At 37.1% G+C, this 26,873-nt stretch overlaps 2 protein-coding genes across 5 annotated transcripts in view; both read left to right on the top strand.

Annotated features, from left to right (window-relative positions):
- Nucleotides 1-15,412, top strand: part of LOC107150202 (aldo-keto reductase family 1 member C3-like) — a 204,112-nt gene extending 188,700 nt beyond the window's left edge. Inside the window, exons 1-9 of one of the 4 annotated variants that reach the window (XM_015495153.2) lie at nt 1,938-2,093; nt 5,756-5,923; nt 6,780-6,896; nt 7,739-7,816; nt 8,383-8,505; nt 10,577-10,686; nt 11,242-11,407; nt 13,783-13,865; nt 15,156-15,412. In XM_015495153.2, coding sequence (XP_015350639.1) covers nt 2,010-2,093; nt 5,756-5,923; nt 6,780-6,896; nt 7,739-7,816; nt 8,383-8,505; nt 10,577-10,686; nt 11,242-11,407; nt 13,783-13,865; nt 15,156-15,198 — 972 coding nt within the window. In that variant the 5' untranslated portion in view covers nt 1,938-2,009 and the 3' untranslated portion in view covers nt 15,199-15,412. Of the gene's footprint in view, nt 1-1,937; nt 2,094-5,755; nt 5,924-6,779; nt 6,897-7,738; nt 7,817-8,382; nt 8,506-10,576; nt 10,687-11,241; nt 11,408-11,879; nt 12,920-13,782; nt 13,866-15,155 lie in introns of those variants that run through there. The other 3 variants (XR_007351081.1, XM_048812617.1, XM_048812613.1) reach the window with 3 other exon arrangements.
- Nucleotides 1-26,873, top strand: part of LOC107150203 (aldo-keto reductase family 1 member C1-like) — a 261,714-nt gene that overhangs the window by 223,820 nt on the left and 11,021 nt on the right. The window lies entirely within an intron of this gene.

Genomic DNA, 26,873 nt, shown 5'->3' with positions numbered 1-26,873 from the left:
AAAAAAAAAAAAACAAAAAAAACTAAGCATGTGTACAGCCAATAGATTGTGGACTCTATTTCCTATACAGCTTGTGTTAGTGACAGCCTCTACACAATCTCAGAACACTAGTCCTTTTCTCAACTTCTGAATAACTTTGGAATTTACAACTACCTCACCTCACCTAGTTACACACCACATTATGTGACTTGAGTTAAGCCCAGACCAACCCTTACAACAAACAGTAAAGATATTTCTGTATTCTCAGTGAATATGCTAAGCTTTGAAGTATAAATTTTACTTCTACACCAGCCCCTATAAAGACATTAGGTGTTTGAAAAAAAGTTTAAATGTGAAACACTGCATTTAGTTTTAGGAACTTGGCTATGAATGAGATCACTATTCATTTAGTAGTTCCCCAAAGGAGTTAGAAGAATATGTAAAAAGAAAGGAAGGTCCCTTGGAGACTTGAAATTCTGCAGTAGCACAATCCCATCTTCTTTGTTCAAGAAGACTGTAGTTCATTTTCAGAATTCACTCGGGAATCCAGTGATCTTGGGATGTCAGCAAACCCATCAGGGCAAGAGGTATAGGAAGAGGAACAGCACCTCGCCCAAGAGCACGAAGAGCCAAAGTGCTTCAGTGCTTCTGCAGCCCGTTGTTCCCGGCCTGCGGGGCCTCGTGTTGGCGCCATCCCCCGCCATTCTCTGCGCCTCTCCATCCTGCCACGAGCTCCGGGACCATCCCTGCCTCTCGCGACCGCTCAGGAAGCCCGACAGGGGCGTTGGAACGCAGCACCGCGCCTCAGCCCAGGGCTGCAAACCAGTAAACACTTTTTCAAATTATAAAAGAGACCAAAAATCTAGGTGATTAAAAAAGCATGTAGGAGACCAATGCTAGTTTCACTATGCAGAAAGAATGACTACTTACAGTTTGTAGTCTTTCCTTTTTGATCATGAATCATTTATAAACATTCGACATTGTTGATTAATATAGTTCTCTTTCAATTCAACTAAAACCTCTTATTCCTTTATGTAATAATTTTTATTGATAAATATCCATGTTTGACTCTTAATGGCTTCAAATATTCCATTAGTGTATCAAAAGTTTATACAACTATTCCAAAATACATAAATATTTTTCCAGTATTTATCTTTTATGGATAATTTTGGACATGCTAATAAATAATATAAAATGTCTTAATTTTGCATCTTACATATCGATTATTTTCTGGTAGTTACCTAACAGGTAAAAGCTATAATAAACTTTAGCCTCTGGTAGCCTGTTGTAAAAGGATTTTGCACGGTTGTAATCATTTGTCTTCCACTGAGCAGAATGTCACAGTGAGTGCAGATTTTACTACATTCTTGTCAAGACTGCTTCCTCTTGGGACTGCGTAGTCAAATGATGGAAGTTTGACATTTTACCAATGAGGAAACTAAAAAGGCTAACTTTTGTTCATTTTAACATTTGATTATTTTTCCAAGACTCCAAAATATAGTCCATAATCCTTTTTAAAAAATTCTTTGTGTTTTTGTGCATGGTGTGTAATAGTTCATCATTTCTAATAATGTATGATCAATAAGAGGCTTCATCATGACCAACAAACAGAACAAACAAACAAACAACAACAACAAAAACCCAGTACAAAAATAAAAGAAAATCCATAAAAACAGGGATGTGAGGTTTCCATTTTAGCAAATGGCCAATAAGAGTTCAATCTCTCATAATAACGCATGACAATAATCTAAGGGGAAATTTATTAAAAACTAACACATTTTTTATGAATATGTAGTAATTTACTTGAAATGTTTTTCCATATGAAAAAAGTGATCTGGTTCCAATTCTCTTCTCACATGTGGAATATTGCTTTAACCTCACTCCATCTGTATAATATTAGCTAACTATTAGACAGCATGTAGAATTGCTTAGTCATTAGATAAGCAGTTGGGACTGTGAATTCCAGTTATTTATTAACTTCTAAAGGCATAAAGAGAAGCAAAACCTGCTTAGGCTGAAGAGTAACAGCAATGAATTCCGAACATCAGTATGTGCAGCTCAGTGATGGCCACTTCATTCCTAGGCTGGGCTTTGGCACCTATAAACTGAAAGAGGTAACAGCAGAGTGATGGGTAGAGGGTTCAAAAGAAAGTAGACACAGGATTACTGGAATCCAATATGGGTTGTCAAATACTTGCTTGTATATGACTGTGGGTGGCTCACATGTTTCTGTTTGTCCAGGCTAGACCTATTCCATGGACAGGAGAGACAATGGTCAGAAATTGCTCTATATTATTGTCTAATAGCATGGTCACCTATTGACTAATCTCAGCACCCTTCCAAACCCCACATTTTAGTCTATTTACCAACTTGGTAGAACGATAAATGTCAGTAATTGGTTTGCACTGGGACTTGTTTCTCTCTTTATTTCTATACTTCAGGAATTTTTTTTCCTTCTAAGAAGGCAAGATCCAGAGACATCTGTGTTGCCAAAGGTACTTGAGAAGTACCTTTAGCAAGAAGTCATGGCTAGTATTAGCAGAAGCGGGTAGGACCCAGGATTGCATTCAGCCTGATTTCATGGAAGAAGAAAGCTTCTGAAAACTATAAAATAAAAAAAAGCATGTTTGATTTGCCTTTTTGCTCTTTATCAAATGAATTTTCAAAACATCGTCCAAATTTGTAGACCATGAAATAATGTTCAATTTCTCTCATTTTATATCTTCCACAAAAGAGAGTGAGTTAGCTTTAAGGGCTGACACTTATGCTAATAATCCCTTACAAGATGAGCACATTTTCTTATTTGTAAGTCTATATCTTTAGTATAGAAATTTTTTAACAAGCCAGTGTTCAAGTCTGTCATAGAGATTCAGCTGTGGGCCAGAGGAGACATAGCCTATTGCTCTTCACTCAGGAGGCTATTATCACTCTGGCCCCTGATTGGCATCGTGAAACTTTGATTTTTCACTTTTTTATAATTCACAAAGAGGGTGATGTTCCCTAACTGGTAAAATAGTGGAGTTTATTTATGTATTCTCCAGTGATGTTCATAGTCCACTTGTTCCAGGGCAGTGGGATAGTTTGCCAAAGACCAGAGAAAATACCTGGAGACTGCATACAAGGCAGAAGTCCTTATTGAGAAATGCCTATGGGGAGGGTCCAACAGTGACAGGCTGAACCACAGCACCTGCCTCTCTCACACTGCTTTGCCAAGCAGGGCTTCCTCCTCCTCAGGACATTTTGTCTTGTGAATCATGGCAGAATGAATGACACTTATCCTTTCCATGGTGCCCTCAGTTCTATCCAAGTCACCATGAAAAAAGGGGTTTTAACCTGAAAATTTTATTTGTTCTTTGTAGTTATATATGACAGTAGAGTCTATTTTGACATATCTATACAAACACAGAGTATATCTTATTCTAATTAGAAAGCCAATTTGTGGGTATACATGATGTGGAGATACACTACAGTGTATTTATATATGTCAGCCTTATCCCACTGTCTTTCTATTCCTATTTCCCCTCCCTTTTTCTAATCCTCTGACTGTTCTTCTATTCTTCCCTTCCCTTCCACCTTGTTCTGTGTTAGCATCCATATATCAGAGAGAACATTTGACCTTTGGTTTCTTGGGATGGGCTTATTTCACTTATGATAGTTTCCAGATCCAGCTATTTTTTTGGCAAATGTCATAAAGTCATTTTGCTTTATGGCTGAGTTATATTCCATTATGTATGTATTTCACATTTTTGTTAACCATTTATCCTTTGTTGTGCACCTAGGTTGGTTCTCCAGCTTAGCTATTGTGAATTCTGCTCCTATAAACATTGATGTGGATGCTTCTCTGTAGTAGGTTAATTTTAACTCCTTTGGATACATACTGAGAACTGGTATAACCCAGTCCAATGGTGGTTCCATTCCTATTTTTTTTGAAAAATCACCATGCTGCTTTCCAGAATGTTCTATCAATTTGCAGTTCCCCCAGCAATATATTGTATATCTTTTTCTTTACATCCTTGCCAACATTTATTGCTATATTATTATTATTATTACTAGTAGTAGTAGTACTGGGGATTAAACTCAGGAGCACTCAAACTCCAAGCCACATTTTCAGTCCTATTTTTTGTATTTCATTTAGAGACAGGTTCTCACTGAATTGCTTAGAGTGCCTCTCTGTTGCTGAGACTGGCTTTCTCCCCATTATCCTGTCTCAGGCTGCACTGCAGAACCACTGGGATTAAAGTTGTGTGTCACCATGCCCAGCTATTACTATATTCTTTTTTTTAAGAATTTTTTTAATATTTATTTTTTAGTTTTCGGCGGACACAACATCTTTGTTTGTATGTGGTGCTGAGGATCGAACCCTGGGCCGCACGCATGCCAGACGAGCGTGCTACCGCTTGAGCCACATCCCCAGCCCCTATTACTATATTCTTCATATCTGCCTTTCTGAATGGAGTCAGTTGAAATCTCGGTGTAGTTTAAATTTGTATTTCTTGAATTTCTAGAGATGTTGAACATTTTTTATATACTCATTGAATGTTTGTATGTTCTGTTTTGAGAAGTGTCTCTTTATTTCCTTTGCCCATTAATTGACTGTATTTTTTCCTCCTTTTATATTTGTGTGTTAAGTTTTTGGGTTCTTTGTATATTCTGGAAATTAATGCCTTATCTTCCAGGTGGGTGACAAATATTTCTAATATTCTGTAGGCTCAAGAGAGCAGTTTTAGATGTTAGACTTCAGAAGCAGTGACATCATCAATATTCACTTTCTTAATTTGCTTATATCATGAACATGCCAATGAATGACTGTTCTGGCATATAACAAAAAGCATCATGTTACAGGTGACATTAGCTTGCCCTTGTTTCCAAAGTGCAAGAGAGAAAGACAGGGGCCTTCAAGATAATGTATATCTGAATGAACAGGGCTAGGCTTGCTCTCATTATTCCATAATTTGGCAAGGTTTTAGTGAACAGAAATGGACATTCAGGGCTATGCTGCTTTACTATGCCCTTATCTTTAGAATGATATACCTAACTTTTTTTTTTGGAGACTGGAATTGTGTTGTATCCTAGCATAGGGTATCAATTAACCAGCCCCACTGAAAACCATAGGAAATTATCTCAACAACTTTTGTTGTAGAAAATATTTTCCATATGGTTTCAAAATTACTTTGTTGGGAATTAATGTATTCTGTGTGTCTTCACTTGGAGAAGATTCATATGAGCTTGCATTGTATTTCTTCTGTAATAAATCACCTGCCCTCTTCTCCTGTGTTAATTTTATTTAGTGACATTATCGCATAAATTATAATATGACTATAACTGTATGCTGAGTCCTGTGAGTCCTTCCAGAAATTCACTAAACTCGAATTGCTCCTAGGGTCCTCTAATAACAGTGTACTAGGATTCCTGTGTCTGGAGAGGCTTCTTGGATGCCAGATACTTCTCACTAACAAGGAAATACCCAAAGTGATTTTAAGGACATTACACCAAATACAGAACTAACACAAGATATGGGCAAGAGATCAGTTTTGTGAGGTCACTGCTTCTGTGCATGACATTCAAAATAATTCTTTGGCAATTTCTTTATTTCTTACAGAAGAGAAAAATGGGTATTCAAAGTTCAGGGTACTAGCACCTTATCACATAATTCAGTAGTCTTAAGAAAACATTGGGGTATAAAATTCTTCCAGTCTATTGACCTGTCCTCTTTGCTCACTATAAGTTATCTCTAATATTATGGTTCTCCAAGTACTTCTTTTGGTTGTTCCTCTAGGTTCCTAATAGTAAGACAGTAGAGGCCACCAAAATAGCTATAGAAGCTGGGTTCCGCCATATTGATTGTGCTTATGTATATCAAGTAGAAGAGGAGGTAGGACTGGCGGTTAGAAGCAAGATTGAAGATGGCACTGTGAAGAGAGAAGACATATTCTATACTTCAAAGGTATTGTGTACACAGTGTAAAAATTATTGCAATGTGATATAAAGAAGTGAAAATTACGTTGGGTGAAAAGTTGTTGGTGATCAGTTGTTGTGGAAAGTAATTATTTGTATAATGTTTATTCACATAAAAGATACAGTATCAAAAATAGGGAAAGATTATAAATTCCTACTCACTGTCTACACTTTTATGACTTTAAACTTCTTTATTTTTTCTAATTCTCCAAACAGCAGTATGATTTTGTATTAGCTATGAAATCCGATAGAATAACATGACTATAACTGTATGCTGAGTCCTGTGAGGCCTTCCAGAAATTCACTGAATTCACCAGATTAATGATTCATTATCTCCTGGTTGACTTTTTAAATTTTTCTATCATTCTGAATATCCATGTTACATTTGTCATTATCAAAGAACAATGTAGGACTTTTCTATTTGTAGTAAACAAGATATAGCTAAAGTGTCTTGATTATTAAGATGTTCAAAATGTGTTTCCCTTCAGTTTTTTAAATCAAAATATACTAATTTTGAACTGAATGCATGAGATAGACTAACAATAGCTTTGTAATATCTATGAACATTAATCATAGATTAAATAGTGTTATTATTTGATAAAATTATATGTCTTGTGTAATTCTTTCTATAGTTCAATTGCTTGACTAATAATAGACAAAGATATAATCCAGTTTACATGAATAGTTCAGATCAATGAAAACCCAAGACCTGAAGTGAACATCTTCCCTATGATCAACAGTTTTCAAGGAATAGACAAATAAATGTCTCAACATGAAGTTAGTCAAATCTTCCAAATATGGGTAATATATTAATCTAGTTCCATTTCCTTTTTTATCCTCTGTAGCTATGGTCCACTTTTCATCATCCCAACCTGGTCCAATCTTGTTTGGAAAGATCACTGAAAAAACTTCGTTTTGACTATGTTGACCTCTACCTTATTCATTTCCCAATAGCAATGAAGGTAGGCAATTTGTAGCATCAAACCTACTTAATTTCAGTCATCAGCATGACTATCATTATCATTGATGGTTAAGATTCTATTATAAATTTATATAAACTTAATTTATATGAATTATAGAAATTCCAAACTATGGTTAGATTTATGATAATAAGTTATCCTCAGAATCTTTTCTGTTTATTTATCCATTGTGTCTGCATTACTAGAGATTTGCTTGCTTTTTACCTTAGCCTTTTCCACTGATGGGAAATATGACTTTGGGGCTGTTCAAGTTTCAGGTCATTAATATTTGATAAGGACTCTTCATCTTCCAGCATCAAATCAAATTTGAATTGAAACTTGAATGACCATCTTTGGTACGCATACATATTCTTAGATCCACATGTATCTGGGTAGATCAAGACCACTCTTCAGCCTGTGTCATCACTGAAATCCATCATTGCTGGAGATCAAGCCCATGCAACCAGTGACTTACCCAGAGAAAGAGAGACATTTCTCTAGGGCAATATATAGGGACAGGAAGAATAACATAAGCTACTAGAAGACTCCATTAGGAGACCTGAGAATATCTTAATTGATTATGTGTGTGTGTGTGTGTGTGAGAGAGAGAGTGTGAGCAGTTAAACATGTAGATAATTTGATGTAAGGAAATACAGGAAGCTAAGCACCTGAAGGTATTCCTTACACCTCTGCATGTAAAGAATTTGGAAATAGATGAATCTAGACTGCTGTTCCATGTGTTTCATGGAGCTTTAGTCTCCCATCCCATAGATATACCTAGCAGCCTTGTTGTGCATGGACGTATGAATTTGGCATGATTTCTCTTAGGATCACTTCTCTTGCAGCCAGGGGAAGAGCTTTATCCAAAAGATGAAAATGGAAAAATAATTTATGACTCACTGGATCTCTGTGCCACGTGGGAGGTGAGTACCTGAAGGAGTGACCACACTGGAAGTCCGGAGGACTAAAGTAAAGTTATGCTTTCTCCTGAAATTGTGGGTCTAGAAATCATTAAATTTAAAATAGATTTTTTTTGTTGGGGTTGTGCGGAGTTATACATTTTTTTTAGTTGTTGAAGGACCTTTATTTTATTCATTTATTTATGTGTAGTACTGAGATTCGGACCCAGTGCCTCACACATATGAGGCAAGTGCTCTACCTCTGAGCACAACCCCAGTCCAAGGAGGTATACATTAATGGAATGTAACAGAGGGACAGAGAGGAGAAGAACTTATGACAATGAGGAAACGCAACTGCTGCCTCCACACGCAGTCATGTCTGATGCCCTAAAGAGGACACACGAGTTCCTTTTCTGGCTCTCAACAACTTGCCCTATTATCTTTACCATTTTTCCCTCTTTACAATCAATTCATCAGCTTTTCAGCTTTGTTGTCATTTCTCGACAGTGCTCCTCTTAACAGTTCTATCTTGCCTTTATAGTGACATAGTTGACTGTACAAATGCCTCTTCCCAACCCCTTCCTCCCAAGGCCATGGAGAAGTGCAAGGACGCAGGATTGGCCAAGTCCATCGGGGTGTCCAACTTTAACCGCAGGCAGCTGGAGATGATCCTGAATAAACCAGGCCTCAAGTATAAGCCTGTCTGCAACCAGGTGAGAGCCCTGAGCCTCACTGCCATCTCTTATTCATTTCCTTGTATCTGCACCACTTCCCAGGTGTCTGGCCTGTACTGTCCCCCTGTTCATTCACCATGGTGGAACAGAAGAGTCTAACATTATCCACTGTCTTGGAGTGTGTGGAGGATTCTCAATTGTATCTCTGCTGAATCATTAGTGAAAATGAGGGGAAGATCTTTTCCTAGTATGTGGCAGAATCTGGTGATGTAAAGGTGATCAAGTAGGAGGATGGTTATTTATTTGACTTCAGCGCAAGGTGAGCTTGTCCTTGAGCAATGAAGGAAGATCAGACATTGGATGGGTGAATGTGCTGTGGGGGGAACTGTGTGTGAAAAAGAAGGTGAGTACATAGGAATGGGCAGTGAGCAAAAAAGAATGAAAATAGATCAGTGGTCAGGGTTTGAGTGGAGTTGGGTGCCTGAGTCCCTGCTATCTCTTATTTCAGCTTCTGGATCCAGAGGAACAGTTAACAAAGAGAATAAAGCAGATCTTGTGAAATTTAAATGACTGAGAGGAAGTTACTTATTTATGGTGATACTGATGGTGGATGAAATCCACATTCAGGAACTTTTAGCTAATTATACAGTTGGCCTTGTGCCTGAGCCCTTCTTACTTGCTTTTCTTGATGCTCTCAGATATCAAATCAGCTGTGCAGTCCCATGAATTGTGTGCATGGTTCTATGCTCTAACTTACTTTTGACAAGTTTCAGACATGGTGTAATAGTCAGTGTTTGGAACAGAGCTTACAAAAACAATGAGTTCACATATAGAGACTGAGCACTATATATTTCTAATAAGAATGTTAAAAATTAAAATATTTTTAATATTAGTTTTACACCATTTTTTATCACGAAATTTTTTCAAACATACAAAAAACTTCAGAGCATGATACTGGACATCCATATTTTCCACCCTGTATCTAAAATTGTTGACTTTGTGGAACACTGTGAGATATTTATTTATGTGGGAATCTTTATAAATATGTGTGATATTTTGCTAAATATCTTCAAAGTAAATTGTGGATTCACTTTTAGAGAGCTCAGGGAACATATCCTAGGAATGAAGATGATCTCCCATGTAGCACATTTACATTACTACATCTAAAGGTAGCAGTAAGTCTCTCACATCATCTAAATCCAGTCTATGTTCAAGTGTCCCATTGCTTCTCTGAAATATCTTTTGTAGTTCTTTCCATCCTCAGGATGGGACTCAGGTTCACATATTCCTTCTCTCATGTTTCTTGACCTCTTTTCACACAGAAAGTTCAGGTTTTCCACATGATATTGAACCAGGTTTTTTTTTTTTTAACTGTCTTATATATCATTTAATTTGTTTTACATTCCCATTTTCAGTCAGTTAGGAGGCAGATTTGAGTTCCTTCTTATAGATCAAGGGCCTGCCGAGGAGCCAAGGCATCCAGTGTGGTCCTCAGTTACTGGGTTTTTGCATCACACTAGAACAGCACCCGACATGTTGCTCAGAGCAGCAGGCATGGGGTGATTAGAAAGCAAAAAGGTGAAACTCCCAAAAAGAGACTGAATCTTCACAGAGAGGAGAGGGATGGCATGCCCATCTTGCTTTCCAGTCTTGTTGGGTGTACCATGGAAGTTTTTAGATTTCTGCCCAGGTTGACCTCTTGAGTGTTGGCTGACAGTGAGATTTCTTCAGATTTTTCCAGTCTCCACTATGCATGTTACTGCCTTGCAGAGGGGAGATTTTCAGGTCAGGGTCCCTTTGTCCCACATTGGTTGGTTCAAATTGGGACTTGTTAATAGAGATTATGGTTGGGGGGAATTATTCTAAGCTCCCTGAGTTCTAGAATCTGTTTTTCTTTTTCTTTTGATGAATAAATTTACCCAAATGTCAACTGCAGAATACTTACCAAATGTCTGCCAAACTTGTTCTGTGAGTCTTTGACCAAATTCTTGATTTATGGCACAACGTTAATGTCCAAATTGAATTTTTTTTTAAATTCAGCTTCTTTTATTTGCATTTTTGTTTTCATATTAACATTAGAACCATATACCTTCTACCTTGTCCATTGCAGGTAGAATGTCATGTTTATCACAACCAGAGGAAACTGCTGGACTTCTGCAAATCCAAAGACATTGTTCTGGTTGCCTATGGTGCTCTTGGAACTCAAAGATACAAAGAATGGTAATGAGAACCTCAGGGAGTTGACTCTTAACAGTTCTATCTTGCCTTTATAGTGACATAGTTGACTGTACAAATGCCTCTTCCCTCAGGGAGTTGACTTCAAATGCCATTAATGATGAGCTATCTATAGTCCTACAAGACTCAGAGTTCAAAAGGTCATTCTCAACTGACCCTGGAAGAGCGGAAAATTTACATTTCTGGGAAGATCCCATAAGACACTGATACTGCTGGCACAGAGACTGCATTTGAGGATCCCTGTTTAGAGTGGTCCAAAGAGACCTGAGTCTCTTTTGTGGGTGGATCAGTGGTGCTTGCTGTTATCCTAGTGACTCAGAATGCTGAGGCACGAAGACTTCAAAACTTGAGGCTAGTGTCAGAAATTCAATGAGGTCCTGTCTCAAAAATAAAAGTAAAAAGGGCTAGGCTTAAGGCTCTGTGGTAGAAAGCCTTTGGATTCAACCCACAGTAAACCACATCCCCCCCAAAAAGGAAATATATGAAATCCTCCTAACTAACTTGGCCTCAGGGCTTCAGCATCTCTGTCTTTCCTTCCAGTGTTGACCAGAACTCCCCAGTTCTCTTGGATGATCCCGTTCTTTGTGCCTTGGCAAAAAAGCGCAAGCGATCCCCAGCCCTGATTGCCCTCCGCTACCAGCTGCAGCGTGGGGTTGTGGTTCTGGCCCAGAGTTTGAAGGAAAATGAAATAAAAGAGAACATTCAGGTAGAGAGGAGGGCTGTGGGAATGTGGGTTGTTATACAGTGTCCTTCACATGTGTGCTTCTTTGAAACTTGTAAGGATGTTATTGAGACCACTCAATATCCGCAGCATGTCCTCTGCATGTAAGATTTCATGTTTTCAGAAGTGTGTTCTTTTACTCCACAATGGGACATGCAGTATAGCCATTTAGAAATAAGATTGGATAAATCACAGAGGTTTGGTTTTCAGCATGTCTGGCCATGTATTATATAACTCTGTGCAAGACAACTTTGTATGTTCTTTTTACTTATTTTCTGAAATGAGAATTTGGATTGGGTGATTTTTATTCTATGAATTATGATTTTATTTTACATTTCCCCAATTCCTCAATGTATATTAATATTCATATATTTATTCATTTTTAGCTTTTATACTTGTCTACTGTCAGTTTATGTACTGCCGTTTAATTGGTTTTCTTTTCTTTCATTTTCAATAGGAGAACAATTTTTGAATCATCACTAGAGCAGTTACAAGAAAACCTACCCAATATTGAGATTAACCCAAAGAATAATTATTTCTAAGTTTTCTCTCTTTGCCTTGGCTCAGCCTGAACTCAGTGAATGTCTTCCAGCTACCCAGGCTACTCATGTCTTTGCAATCAACTCTGATATGCATCTGCAGGACAGTGTGGTCCCTCCGCTGTAGTCCTGCTTGCTCTGTTTTCTGGGGGTGTCTCAGCTCCTCTCCATGGTACTTTACATCCATTAGTGGACAACCCAGGCTTCACCTCATCACACAGCACTCTCCCTAGGCAATGAATGGAATCTCCCAGAGCCTTCTCATGCCTCAGCTCAGAGTAGCTTCTACCATGTTCTAATGGCCAATGAAAGTTGGCCAATGAAAAAGACAAGGCATGACTCAAGAGGTGCAGAAATAGACACTATCTCTTAGTGAAAGAAGCTTCAAATTCACATAGGAAAGAGATTGAAGACTGGAATATATGAATTATTGGGGAGAGCATTCTTGCAAACAATTGACCACATTGGTATATTCTGGATATTTTTTTTCAGGTGCAATTGTGTTGGTTGAAATATATTCTCCTACATTCTACTTGTGCTTCCATTCTCCTTTGGGTGTATTTTCATGAACAAAGTTCCTTCTCTAATTGGTGTCTTCATGCCTGGACTTTGTGGTTAATGAGTGTCATATTTTTACTTATATTGGCAAATCTAGTATTTTATTACATTTCTTTACAAAATTCTTACAGTCCTTAACTCCACATATAATTCAATATCATTTTTTAAACATTGTATGAAATAAAAATCCAAATAGACACATAATTTTTAAATGACTAACTAAAACTTCCCAGCAACAGGATTACATTTCGGACTACTTTTCTATTATAAAGAACATAGAATCGCTGTATCAATCTCTATGCAGATTGTCTCTGTTTGTTTGATACTGCATTGGATTGCTTAATAAATTCAGAGAGAAACTACTTTTTGAATTATTAAAGATTCTACTCCATGATTGTGATATGAGTTTCCAATATTTAACTAGTCTTTAAACATACTGCAGTAAACTTATCTATGAAGGCATTTGTATTAATTCTGTTATATTTATTCCTACAGTAGTGACAATTTTGATAATCTTTAAATAACATATCCATTTTCATTTTCACTTGCAACTTTCCAAATGTACAGAAAAACTCAAAGAGGAATGCTGAGAATGCTATTTATCTAATTCCTCAATTTTTAAATAATCAATATTTTCCTCTCTTACAATTTCTTAAGAAAATTACCAAGATTTATGTATCCATTCTTTTTCAGTATGATAGCAATTCCTGAAAATCTTTTCACCTATAAAATGTCTCAAATTTAGACATGGTGACATGGTGATTCTTGAAGCTAGCTCCCCCCGCCCTGTCTTTTTTTTTTTTTTGAAGAGGATATAATTAGTACAATTACTGACTTAAAAAATCTGATCAAAACTCATTGCTTGAGTTTTAACTGTTCATTGATGGGATATAGAAATCAAACTGTATCATTGAAATGATTAAATCATCTTACATGTTTCATGATTTGCCACTAGATTTCTCTGGGTCTCTTAACTATATGACACTGTAGTCTTGGAGCAACATTATTTTGCTACAACTTCTTTTTGAAATCTCTTTTTGTCTGTAGTTGTGCAGTTTCTGTATAATACATGTCAAAAGTGATTTCTTTTCAATTTTCACCTTATATTTATTGACCATTTGAGTGTTTTGTTTGATGTCTTTAATAACTATTGGAAACTTTTGAGATATTTTAAATGTTTCTGCAACAACATTATTTCATTGGATTTTCATGATTGGCAATATGCAGTCTAAATATGCTAAAAACTTTCTACTTGTGTGATAGGTTTTTGATTTTGAGTTGACTGAAGAAGACATGAAAGTCCTAGATGGCCTGAACAGAAATTTTTGCTATGTTGCCATGCAATTGTGAGTAACTTTGATAGACATGTGGCCTTTGTTTGTTTATTTTACAGGCTTTTCCCCTTTTCAGTGCAGTTTTGATTAGAGCCCAGACATTGCAGTTGGTGTCAAAAGGCTTCCATTTGGGCTATTGGGAGGACATTTGGTTTCAAATTAAAAACTGTAGACATCTTATTGCAGAGGATAGAGTTGTTTTTGAGAAGAGAGATTCAAAAGCAAGAGAAGAGTGTGCAGAAAAAAACAACCTTGTTGAAGAGAATTAATAATCATGAGAAAAAAATCTTTACTCTTTTTGGATGTTTTGTGATTATAGAATCTGGCATTGGACATCATATATTATAAGTAAGAATAAACAAGGAATATATGTCCCTTCTGCCTGTTGGAATTTTAATTTATAATAGAAATAAATGTGATGATGTTTTAAAGGGGATTAGACAATCCATGATTACACAGGCTTAAATATTGGCAGATATACTGTTATCATTACTAACATTTTTTGTTAATATAGATATAGAGGAAGAAGTAGGAATATAATGCCAAGAGGCAGTAGCAAGGAATCGGCAATTCTTGTTACTTATTATGTTTCAAGAAGTAATGATTTTCTGTTGTATTATTTCTAAATTATAGAAATCTAAATAATAAATGCAGAGCTACTGAGATTTGCATGTATATCTTATAAACAACATTCTTTCCATATCCAAAAAGCACCATGTTGTCTGTGATGGGCAGTGAGCAAATAATCATTAATGAATTAGTTAAATGGAAGTGAGATGGCTAGCAATGTACTGCACATCAAAAATACTTTTTGTATTGGTCAATATCTGAACTTATCCTTATACAAAACATGTGAAAGCAGAAACAGAAACATCTCAGTGAAAGCAGAAACAGATTGCGCCACATTTATTTACTTACTTTGTGGAAAAGGACACATTCTTCTTCCCCTTCACAAAGTAAGTAAATAAATGTGGTGCAATCTGTTTCTGCTTTCACTGAGATAAGAAATAAGAAAGAATTTCTTTGATTTGGTAGATTGACTAATAGAGCTAAGGAAGATGAATATGAGTGAATTCTTGTCTCTGTGAGTTCATTGTGTTCTGTTCTTGGTAAGGGAGTAGAATTTGTATAATTTAGTTAGAACTAAAACACCATCTCCTATATGGCTATGTTCATGAATGTAGAAATGGCAGATTGTACAATCACTGAGGAAATATAATGAAGCTCAGTAGGTATCACTTATTTATCCTGTAAAAATGCAGTCACTGAATCTATGTTACATATTTTTCTTTTTCATTTTAGTATGTCCGACCACCCAAATTATCCATTTGCTGATGAATATTAACCTGGACACCTTTGTCATGACTTCAACTAGTATCCCCCACTTTGATTGGGATGCAGGAGGTGGCTCAGATGCTCCTGATTGGACACATCACTTCTGTTAATCCATGCTTTCTTAGCAACTCACATTCTGGCAAAGCAAAGTTCACCAGACCAGTAAAGAAGACACTAAATTCTCAACAATTTTTGAAAAAAGAAAATGAAGTTGTTTTTCTCAAGATTCTGCACTAACTCTATTTCATTTATTATTAGTTTCTTTTTGACTCATTATAAACAAAAACTAATGTGTCTTTAAGCCTGTCAGCAGGAGCTTGGTCATGCTAACCCATTCCTGGGATTGGAAAAGATAGGATTTCTAAGGCTCTGAAGAAGTAGCAATTGGTATTTATCAGTCAATGCTTCTCTAACCCATGGAATAACAAGAAAATACTTTGCATGAAGATCATGGTTCACAGTCTGCAAGACGAAGCACATATGGCAAGGAGGAGCAGCAGGCCAAGGGCTCTCTTCCTGCAGCTCAAGGACCAGAGCTCCTAGAAACTGGGGGATGAGGTTTTGCTTTCAGATGATTGTCAAAGGGGTGAGAGGGCATCTGGCCTGGAGTGAGCATGAGGGTTCAGATGTGCAAAGGTAGAAGAGTTGAGCACTCCTCTGCTTGGGACATATGCTTGGGACATATGACGAAGATTTGTATGTGTGTGTGTGTGTATTATACATAATGTGGGATTCATGATGCCAAATTCATGCTTGCATATAACATTTGATCAATCTTATTCCTCATTATTTTTCCCTTTCTTGCTGTTCTCCCTCCCCCTTGTCTGCTTGCTCTACTCTCCTGACATTCCTTCTATTATTGTTATTCTAATTCAGGTGATCTCTATGTACCTATGTATATGAGGATGATTTGATTCATTGAGTTACTGTGGTGTATTTGTACATTGAATAGCATAATATGGTAGGTTCCTATCACCAGGTACTTCCCCATGCTTTCCTTTTCTCCCCTCTCTTCTTCCTCTTGTTTCCCTTCCTCTACTCTGCAGTTATTCCTTCCACCAAATGTTCTTTTGATAATTAGAGGCTGCAGACAAAAAGGAACGTTTGCAAATTTTATCCAATGCCATAGTTGGATGATTAGCCACACACGGAGAGAAGCTGAAACAACATTATTTGCAGTATGTTTGGAAATATTTATGTCAATTAAGATGCATTCATAGAAAGAAATCCCATAAATCACTTGGAAATTTAGAATAGTGATGTGAGAAAATGTTGGACTAGAAAAGCTCCAGATTCTCCCATCAAAACATCACGAAAGCATTAGTCTCGGGTGAATTAACACTACACAAATTCTATAAGCAGTCAGTGCTCTAAAGCAACAAAGAAAGCACGCAATGAAGAAAGGGGGGGACATTCAATTGTAGGCAATTTCAGGCTGTTTTTGCTCACCATTGCTAAAGCTGTCTTGCAGCATATTGTCATGGTCTGTGGGTGGTGTCGGCAGAGCTGTCAATTTCTTTCCCCAAAGGAAAGTTAGTGTACTGAAAGTCACTGCAGCTTATCTGGTCACAACCTTTGGAAGACACCTAGTAGCAAGGCTGTGCTTGTCATCTCAAAAACACCTTGCTTCATCTTCCCGGCCAGACAAGCAGCTTAACTTCTTAGATAGTTGCTGAAATGAGATGGCATGCCTCAGCAGATCAGAGAGGCAGATTGTTACTCATAGTCCAGCAAATACCAGATTTCATGGCACATGAATATACAGAAAATAAATTCTAAGGCACATAAAAATGATACCACTTTTGTTAGGTACCGTTTTTATGTATCTTAGAAAATGTCTGCCACAAAAATCTTAGTGTACCAGAAAACAGAAGAACTTTCATTTTTATTAATTTTAAAATGAAAGTAATTAAAATAACCACCAGTGGTCTTTTTCAGTGCATGGGAAACCAACATGATTCTAGAAGAGTGGGGGAGAAAATGAGGCCCTTTGTGACTTTGCAATAGCTTCTGCACATTTCATGGTCAGCCCTGAGAAATCCATGGGGCTTATGCTCCCCAGAGGCTTTGAGAAGTTGTCAGTGATTCTGAATGCCCTTGCACGTGGGCAAAATGCAGTGAAGGCAGGAATTTCAAGGAGAAACTTGTTATCTCTGGTGGTTGCTTTTGTTTGGCTACATCAAGGCAAAGAAAACTCATAAAATATTTTGTTTTGGCTTAAATCTCATAGACAAAAAGCCAAGAGAAAATAAGTTGTGGATTCTGCTGCGCGACTAGCACGCTAGCTTCATACTAGAGGTCCTACGCATAGAAGTTAACTAGTGAGATCAAAAAATAAAGACACATAACTCAATTTACCTTTTTCTTGCCCAGTTCAGAGACGGCCCTTCCTGGCTCCTGCCTCGAGCCACCTGGTGGGGTAGCGAGGTTTACACAAGAGACTAGCAGGAGAGAGGGGAGAGCACGCCTGAGAGTGGCCTTTTATTGGGAAACAAGAAATTCAGGGAAAAATTCCATCCAATGAAGGTCAAGGGGGACAGCATTCCAAGGTCAGGGTCAGTGATTGATCTCAGAGTCAATGGTCAGTCACACCCCCACACGGATGGGCTCTCGCACCAAAAGAGGGTGGGGATAAGTTCTGACACAGCTGGCCAGAACGCCTCACACCCAATCAGGGAGGTACCCAATCACGTGTGAGAATGGCTTCCCACAGCAGATCTTGTCCCTGTGAGCCTAGAAACACTACCATCTGCTCCTGGCTTTTCCCACTTCTGGGTGCTCAGATTGACAGCAGACCACCCAGCACAGCAGTTCAATATCCAGTGTAGGAGGAGGAGCCACTTCTTTGTATAATAAACCACTTAGAACAGAGAGATACTTACTGAGAAGCTCCCAGAAGGATTTTTCATGTGGCATTAACTAGGACTGGGTCACAGGCCCTTTTCCATAGTGACCACATGCTAATGCCAAATGAATAAGCGTAAGTGACTCAAAGAAATAATTTGCAGGGAAAAGGATATTGGGGAGACAACCATCTTGGTTACTGAAGTCATAATGAAAAAGCAATGATTTTTTTTTTTTTTTTAGATTGCCTAGATGTTGACCTGCTTGGCACGTTCTTAAAACCTTGCAATATATTAAATCTTATTACAGACCAAATGAATTTAAGTAGTACAACACAAATGAGTCTTTTGTTTGGATATTCAGTTCTAAAAGAATGGGTTCATGTAACCACAAGTATAATGATTAGTTCTCATTATAGACATGTTTCTCCATGATAGTTGGTACAAGGATAGACCAATAGGGGAAAATCACAGGACTCACCCAGTAGCAAGTCAGTTATTACAGGAGAAATGCAGAATGAGAGGAGTCTGACCAGCTTTCATTTACTCTGTTATTTGATGCAATGTGAATACATCAACTTATATAGGAACTTCACAGAGGAAAGAAGAGACACTGCAGCTCTGTTGGATTAGGAATTTGATGCATGGAGATGTGGTAGAAGCCACAGAGCAAGAGGCCTTCTTAGCATGGAAAGGTTAAAGTTAAGATTTCATCTGAGTTAACTCAAGTTCAGTCTAGTTATATGTAGAAACGCTTAGGAGTTGAAAATGCTAAAAAACTGGAAACTCCAGTTGTGTCTATGATGAATGAGAGTGACATCAACATATCTTGGATCGGTTTAAATTAAGAGAATGAAGGAGTATACCAAAAAGTGGATAAAGTTCCTATAGTCACAATGACAGCAGCTTTAAAGGATCATATTTTTGGGGATGTGGTTTTCACTTGGTATCTGAGAAGGATGTTTGGATTTTCTAGGCTTTATGATATAGATATTCAAGGTCTCTATCACAAAGCAGAAATATCTCGAATAAATAACCTAGTACTGCATTTTCTTAAAATACATGTGTATGATATCAATATTCCTAAGAGAATGATTAGGAAACTAAGTGTTACTTGCCCCAAATTAGTAACCGGCATCAATTTCCTCGAATTTTAGACCAAGTTGAGTTGAATTTTCTGTTTCATACAACTGAATGCATCTGAAACTAGCATTTTTCAATATCACAATACTCAGTACTTTATGAAACATTAAAGGCACCTTTTACCTTTTTTGTTATTGATCTATATAATGTCACAGCATGGTTCTCACTTAGGGTAATAAGCCTTCAAAATTTAATATTTTTATTATTGGATATTTAAGTTTCTGACAGAAAATTTCCATGGATTGTAGAATAAGAGTCTCCTCATTATCCGGTATTTCTTCAAAATAGTTGGAACATGACCCTGTTCTTACTATTTCAGGCAAATTGTGATAAACCTTTTTTTGATATTTTGTTTTTCTATATTCCAAATTAGACACTGAAATCTCCAGGTAGGAGCCATCTGTTTTCCAATTGGAGCCCTTGTTAAGTAGCTGGGCTGATCTTCATGGATGTGCACAGCAGGCCAACTGCAAGGGATCAGAAAATTTGGGAAGACTGTGTCTCAGTAGAAACGAACTAGTGACCAGAGGAGCTACCCAAGGTCTTAACTCTAATGTTTGGGATGGCCGATTTTTCTAATATTTGCCAAACAGTATCAAAATTGCAATAGTCTCAATATAACACCCTATAACAAAAAAAAAAAAAAAGAGCTGGGCCTACATCTTACCTGATTTTATGGATGCAAATTTATGTAGATAATATAGGAATATCTCAGATTTAATAACACAATGGTTTGTTCCAGGATAGAGTTAAATTTCTCCCAGTGGAGGATTGTTTGGATATATTTAGACACATAAGTTCTCTTTAGAGTTTATCATTTGAGAATCTGTAAGATTTTTATGGATTAATACAAACTCCTTATTTGATATGAATGCTTACAGATGGCCTTGATTTTTTATTCTTTGTGTAATCCCATCATTTCATCATTTCTGTGATTTAAATTGGCCTTCAAATTATCAATAGAATCCAAGACCCTATAATGAAGAGCTTTAACCATGGAAGTTTGGTGAGGTTTTAACTAGTGAGGTGTGGTTGATGCAGAGCAAAGGTTTTATGCCCTGTGTCCAGGACATCCAGATATAGTCTTGGGCACTTGCTACCATGTCCAAGTTCACTAGCTGGAGTCCAGGATCAGTACAAACAAACATTTCGAACTTAGAACAGAGATGGAGACAAGGTCCAGAAAATGCAACTCAGGTAAAATCAGGATACACAAGAATCCATGTTTCTAGACCATGGGAGGGACTAGGCAGAATTTTAGTAGTAAATGGAAAAACAGTAGTGAAGCCTGGGGGTTCTCAGTGAGGTTTGTGTTACTGACAAAAGCAGCCTGAGAGAGAGTTTATAGGGCTGGTTGTCTGCCACGAAATTCCTTTCTATTTAATTTTCAGGGTCAGAACTTTTCCTTTGGTTAGTAAACACATTTCTCAGATTACAAAAAAAAAAAAAAAAAAAAGTGAAACATTAATTGAAGGGACTGCAGAAGATTTACCAATCACTCAAAGTCCTACTTTTCAGAAAGACTTTGGCCTGTGTTGTGTCTTGTGAAATCCGTTCCTACAGGGGAGTCACTTTTGCTTCACTGGCAACGGGCATATCACCATTTTGAGTGCACACTTCTCAGAACTGCACATCCATCAGCAGTGAACATTTTCATTAAAATGCAACAAAAGAACATCCAGAAAATATATTGGCAATGACAAAGTTAAAAGGATAACTTTTTTCAAGTTTAAATTTGATGCTATTTTTGACAGTCAGATTTTGAAAAGTGCTCAACAGTCACTTTAATTTACTCTGTGTGTGTTTGGGGGGGTGTGAGATAGTTCATTTTATTCAATAATGTGTGACTGACAAAGGGCTCATCTTAAAAAAATCAAAACCACAAGTAAAGAGGATTTGTATAAGGGGTGGGGCTTTTTAATTCATATTAGTAAATGCTTTTTCCAATTTTAAGAATGACAAAAAGGTGTAAGTGATTAAAAACCAGGAAGGAGATCAATCCTAGTCTCACTATGCAGAAGAAGTGACTACTTACAGTTTGTATTTTTTCTTTTTCTATTATGCATACTTTATGGACATATTATATCATTATTATAATAAACCCCCTTTAAACTGAGCTCTTATTCCTCTATGTAATAGAGGAATTTTTTATTGATAAATGTTCATGTCTGACTCTTTTTTTGCTTCAAATATTCCATTTCATCAGTGCATCCATGTTTTCACAATTATTCCAAAATCCATAATAATTTAAGATTTTTCCATTTTTTACCTTTTATGGACCATGTTAAGCAAGGTCATAAATATTATAAAATGCCTTCATTTTGCATCCTATTTATTGATATTTTTCTCCAGGAATTATCTAACAGGTGAAAACTGTAATAACCTTTAGCCTCTTGTTGCCTATTGCAAACTGACTTCCCGTGGCTGTAATTTTTTTGGCTTCCCCTGAGCAGAATGTCAAATGAGTGCAGTTTGTACTGCACACTTGTCAGGACTGCATCTCGTGGGACTTGGTAGTCAAACTGTGGAAAGCATTTTACCAATGGGAAAATTAAAAAGGCTAACTAACTTCTGTTGATTTTTGTATATGATTATATTTCTGAGATTTCAAAACATGGTCCATAATCCTGATTTAAAAATTCCTTGTGTTTGTGGGCATAGTGTGTGATACTTCTAATAATGTATGGTCAAGGAGAGGTTCAAGAATCTGGGTGCAATGGCGTGCACTTCTGTAATCCCAGTGTCCTGAGAGGCTGAGGGAGAAGGATCGTGAGTTCAAAATCAGCCTCAGCAAAAGCAAGTTGCTAAGCAACTCAGTGAGACTCTGTTTCTAGATAAAATACAAAATAGGGCTGGGGATGTGGCTCAGTGGTCAAGTGCCCCTGAGTTTAATCCCAGGTACCTTCCCTCCAAAATTAGAAAAATAAGGAAAAAAATAAACAAACAAAAAACCAAAAAAACAAAATCAAGAAAAAAATGCAAAATACAGGAATCTGAGGTTTCTAGCTTAACAAATGGTCAATGATCATCTAATATTATATATTAACTCTTGATAAAATATGGAGAAAATTTAGTAAAAACTAACGTTTTTTCCACTGTGTAGTAATTTACATAATTTTTTTCCATATGGAATAAGTGAACTGGTTTGAATTCTCTTCTCACATAGGGAATATTGCTTTAACCTCACTCTTCCTATAAAATATTGTCTAAACATTAGACAGTAAGTAGAATTGGATAACCGTTAGACACGCAGTTGGAGCTGTGAATTCCAGTTATTTATTTCCCTGTGAAGGCAGAAGAAGAAGAAGCAGAATTTACCCAGGCTGAGGAGTCACAGGCAATGAATTCCAAACATCAGTATGTGGAGCTCAATGATGGTCACTTCATTCCTGGACTGGGCTTTGGCACCTATAAACCTCAAGAGGTAACAGTAGGAGGTTGGGTTGAGGGTTCTAAAGAAAGTAGACATAGGATGAATGGAATCCAATCTGGGTTGTCAAGGTACTTGCTTCCTATGTGACTCTGGGGGGCTCAGGTGGTCCTGTTTCTCCAGGTGAGAGCTATTCCATAAACAGGAAAGATAGTTTTCAGACATTGCTCTACATCATTGCATGATGGTGTGGTTACCTACCGAGTGTTCTGACCACTCTAAGCCTCCACCCCCCATTTCAGTCTATTGACCAACTTGGTAGAAAAGATGAATGTCAGCACTCTGTTTGCACTGTGAATGGTTTCTCTCTTTATTTCTATACCTCAGGAAATATATTTTCCTCCCAAGAAGGGCAAGAGCCACAGACATCTGTGTAGCAAAATGTACTTGAGATGAAAAACATAGAATAAATGATGGGAATAACTTCCTCTCCACTCTGAGGAAGGCTTCAGCATCTCTCAGAAAATGCCGCACCTTGGCAGAGGAGAATTTTTTATGTGTTCTCAACTGTGGGAAATTTACCCGAATGTATATTAGAACAACCTGATAAGTCAAATGGTGACCTAAGAAGGGTATTTGTCAATTAATCATCATTGGTTTTGTGTATTATATTGACAGATGACCCTGTGAAGTGGAGTGAGCTATGTTCACTATCCTGGAAATAATTTTATATTCCATTATCATACTTTGACCACTTAATTAGGTGGCAAGAAACTAGTTTTCCTAAAGTTTGAATTTAAAAATTTTTCTTCTGTAAGACTTAAGGAAATATCCAGTGAGCAAGTATGAAGTCTTGTGACAGGATTTGTGAAAATCTGTAGGGAAAAGTGTCATGAAGTAGGGCTTCAGTCCTACTCCAAGTGTCCTTATCCCAAAGAAACTCAGGGCTGGAATCAGCAGAGGCCAGTAAAACCTAGGATGGCATTATCTTGATCTCCTGGAAAAATAAAGCTTCCAAAAATTTTAAAACATAAAACATTGTGTTTGTTCTGCCTTTATAATCTTTAAAAAATGAACTTTTAAGCCATGCAAATTTTGTAGACCATACAATAATTGTCGATGTCACTCTTATTACATCTTCCACAATAGAGAGTGAGTCAGCTTTATGGGCTGATGTTTATGTGACTAATCCCTTATAAAATGGGTAGAATTCCTTATTTGTAACTCTGTATCATAAGAGTATACATTTTTTTTCCAGCCAGTGTTTAGTTCTGTCATACAGAGATTCCATTGTATGCCAGAGTTAACACAGCATATTTCTCTTTGTTCCTGAGCCTGTCATCAACTTTCCCTTGGCTGGTATCTGATTTTTCACTTTTTTTTAATAACACACAAGGAAACTGGCTATCCCTAAAGGGTATGAAGATTGGATTTATTTATGTATTCTGCAGTCATGTTGATAGTCCAGTTGTGCCAGAGAAGTGGAAATGGTTGCCAAAGACCTGAGAAAATATGTGGAGAGTGCTTTCAGGCATCAGTCCTTATTGAGAAATGCCTCTAGGGAGGGTCCAGCAGTGACCGGCTGAACCACAGAACCTGCCTCCCTCACACTGCTTTGCCAAGCAGGGCTCCCTCCTCCTCATGATGTTTTGTCCCGTGATCGCTGGCTAGGTGAGTGACACCCATCCTTTCCACATGCCCTCAGTTCTATCCCAGTTACCACAAACAGAGGGGTTTCATCCTAATTTTTTTTAATATCTTGATTTTATTTTTACATGACAATATAGTGTTTTTTGACATATGGATGCAAACGTGGAGTAGACCTTATATTAGTTTGAAAACCAATCGTTTGGATGCACATGATTTGGGGATTCACAGTGGTCTATTTATAAATGAAGGTGGGAAAGTTAAGTCAGATCCATTCCACTGCCTTTCCCATCCATATCACTCCTTGTTTCTCTTCATTCCTCTTCTCTAGTCCTCTGAACTTTGATTCTTTCCCTTCCCTTTCCCAGTTTTTGTGTTTGCATACATATATCTACAGAACATTTGATATTTGGTTTTTTAGGACTGGCATATTTCACTTAGCATGATAGTTTTCAGATGCATCCAGTTATTGAAAAATGTCATCAATTCATTTTTTATGGCTGAGTAATATTCTACTGTGTATATAGACCACATTTTCTTTATCCATTCATCTGATGAAGGGCACCTAGGTTGGTTGCATAGTTCAGCTATTGTGAATTAAGCTGCTATAAACATTGATGTGAATTAGCATATGCACATTAGAGAAAACACTAGGCCTTTGGTTTTGTGGGATTGGTTTATTTCGCTTAGTATGATATTCTCCAACTCCAACCATTTACTGGCAAATGCCATAATTTTGCTCTTTTTTAAAGCAGAGTAATATTTCATTCAATATAAATACCACATTTTTTATCCATTCATCTATTGAGGGACACCTAGGTTGGTTCTATAGTCTAGTTATTGTGAATTGAGCTGCTATAAACATTGTTGTGGTTGCATTACTATAGCATGCTGATTTTAAGTCCTTTGGATATAAACCAAGGAGTGGGATAGCTGGGTCAAATGGTGGTTCCATTCCTGATTTTCTGAGGAATCTCCATATTGCTTTCCATAGTGGTTGCACCAATTTGCAGTCCCACCAGCAATGTATGGGTGTGCCTTTTTCACCACATCCTTGCCAACATTTATTGTTGCCTGTATTCTTACTGATTGCCATTCTGATAGGAGTGAGATGAAATCTTAGAGTAGTTTTGATTTGTATTTCTCTAATTGCTAGAGATGTTGAACACTGTTTTATATATTTCTTGATCAATTGTATTTCTTCTTCGGTGAAGTGTCTGTTCAGTTCCTTAGCCCACTTATTGATTGGGTTATTTGTTTATTTGGTGTTATGTTTTTTTGAGTTCTGTATATATTCTAGAGATCAATGCTTTATTGGAGGTGCATGTGATAAAGATTTTCTCCCAATCTGTAGGCTCTCTCCTCACATTATTAAATGTTTCCTTTGCTGAGAAGAAGCTTTTTAATTTGAATACATCCCATTTATTAATTCTTGATTTTACTTCTTGTGCTTTTGGAATCTTGTTAAGGAAGTCAGATCCTAGGCAATGTGGTGAAGATTTGGGCCCATTTTTTTCTTCTATTAGGCTCAAGGTCTCTGTTCTAGTGCGTAAGTCAAGTCTTTGATCCATTTTGAGTTGATTTTTGTGCAGGGTGAGAAATAGAGGTTTAATTTCATCTTGCTACATATGGATTTCCAGTTTTGCCAGCGCCATTTGTTGAAGAGGCTATCTTTTCTCCATTGAATGTTTTTGGTACTCTTGTCTAGTATGAGATAACTGTATTTATGTCGGTTTGTCTCTGTGTCCTCTATTCTGTACCATTGGTCTACAAGTCTATTTTGGTGCCCCGAACCATGCCATTTTTGTTACTATAGCTCTGTAGTATAGTTTAAGGTCTGGTATTTTGATGCCTCCTGCCTCACTTTTCTTGCTAAGAATTGCTTTAGCTATTCTGGGTACCTTATCTTGTAAATAAATTTCATGATTGCTTTTTTTTATTTCTATGAAGAATGTCATTGGGATTTTAATAGAAATTGCATTAAATCTGTATAACGCTTTTTGTAATATGGCCATTTTGACAATATTAATTCTGCCTATCCAGGAGCTTGAGAGATCTTTCCATCTTCTGCACAATAAGGTGGGGGGCACTAGGGAAGAATAGCATTACTTTAGATTAGCTGGAGGGAAGTGATGAGAGGGAAGAGGAGGGAATGTGGGGATAGGAAAGATAGTAGGATGAAACAGACATTATTACTGTATGTATATATGTGACTACATGACCAATATGATTCTGCAACATTTACACTCAGAAAAATGAGAAATTATATCCCATCTATGTATATCAAAGTGCATAAATGCATTTACTGACATGTGTAACTAATTAAAACAAGTTAAATTTTTTTTTTAAAAATTGATGTGACTGCATCACTGTAGTATGCTGATTTTTCATCCTCTAAATATATACCTGGAAGTGGTATAACTGATTCAAATGGTTGTTCCATTCTAGTTTTTTGAGGGAGGAATCTCCATACTGCTTTCCAGAGGGGTTGCACCAATTTGCAGTCTCACCGGCAATGTGTGTGTGTGCCATTCCTCCACATCATCACCAACATTTAGTGTGACTTGTATTCTTGATAGTTGCCATTCTGACAATAGTGAAGTGAGATCTCAATGTTGTAATAATTTGCATTGCAAAAATGTTGAACATTTTTCATGTACTTGTTGACTTTTTGCGTCTATT

The sequence above is a fragment of the Marmota marmota genome, unplaced genomic scaffold (assembly GCF_001458135.2).
Source record: "Marmota marmota marmota unplaced genomic scaffold, marMar, whole genome shotgun sequence".
Taxonomy (NCBI): domain Eukaryota; kingdom Metazoa; phylum Chordata; class Mammalia; order Rodentia; family Sciuridae; genus Marmota; species Marmota marmota.
The sequence above is the reverse complement of the archived record's forward strand: the minus strand, read 5'-3'. Positions and strand labels throughout refer to the sequence as shown.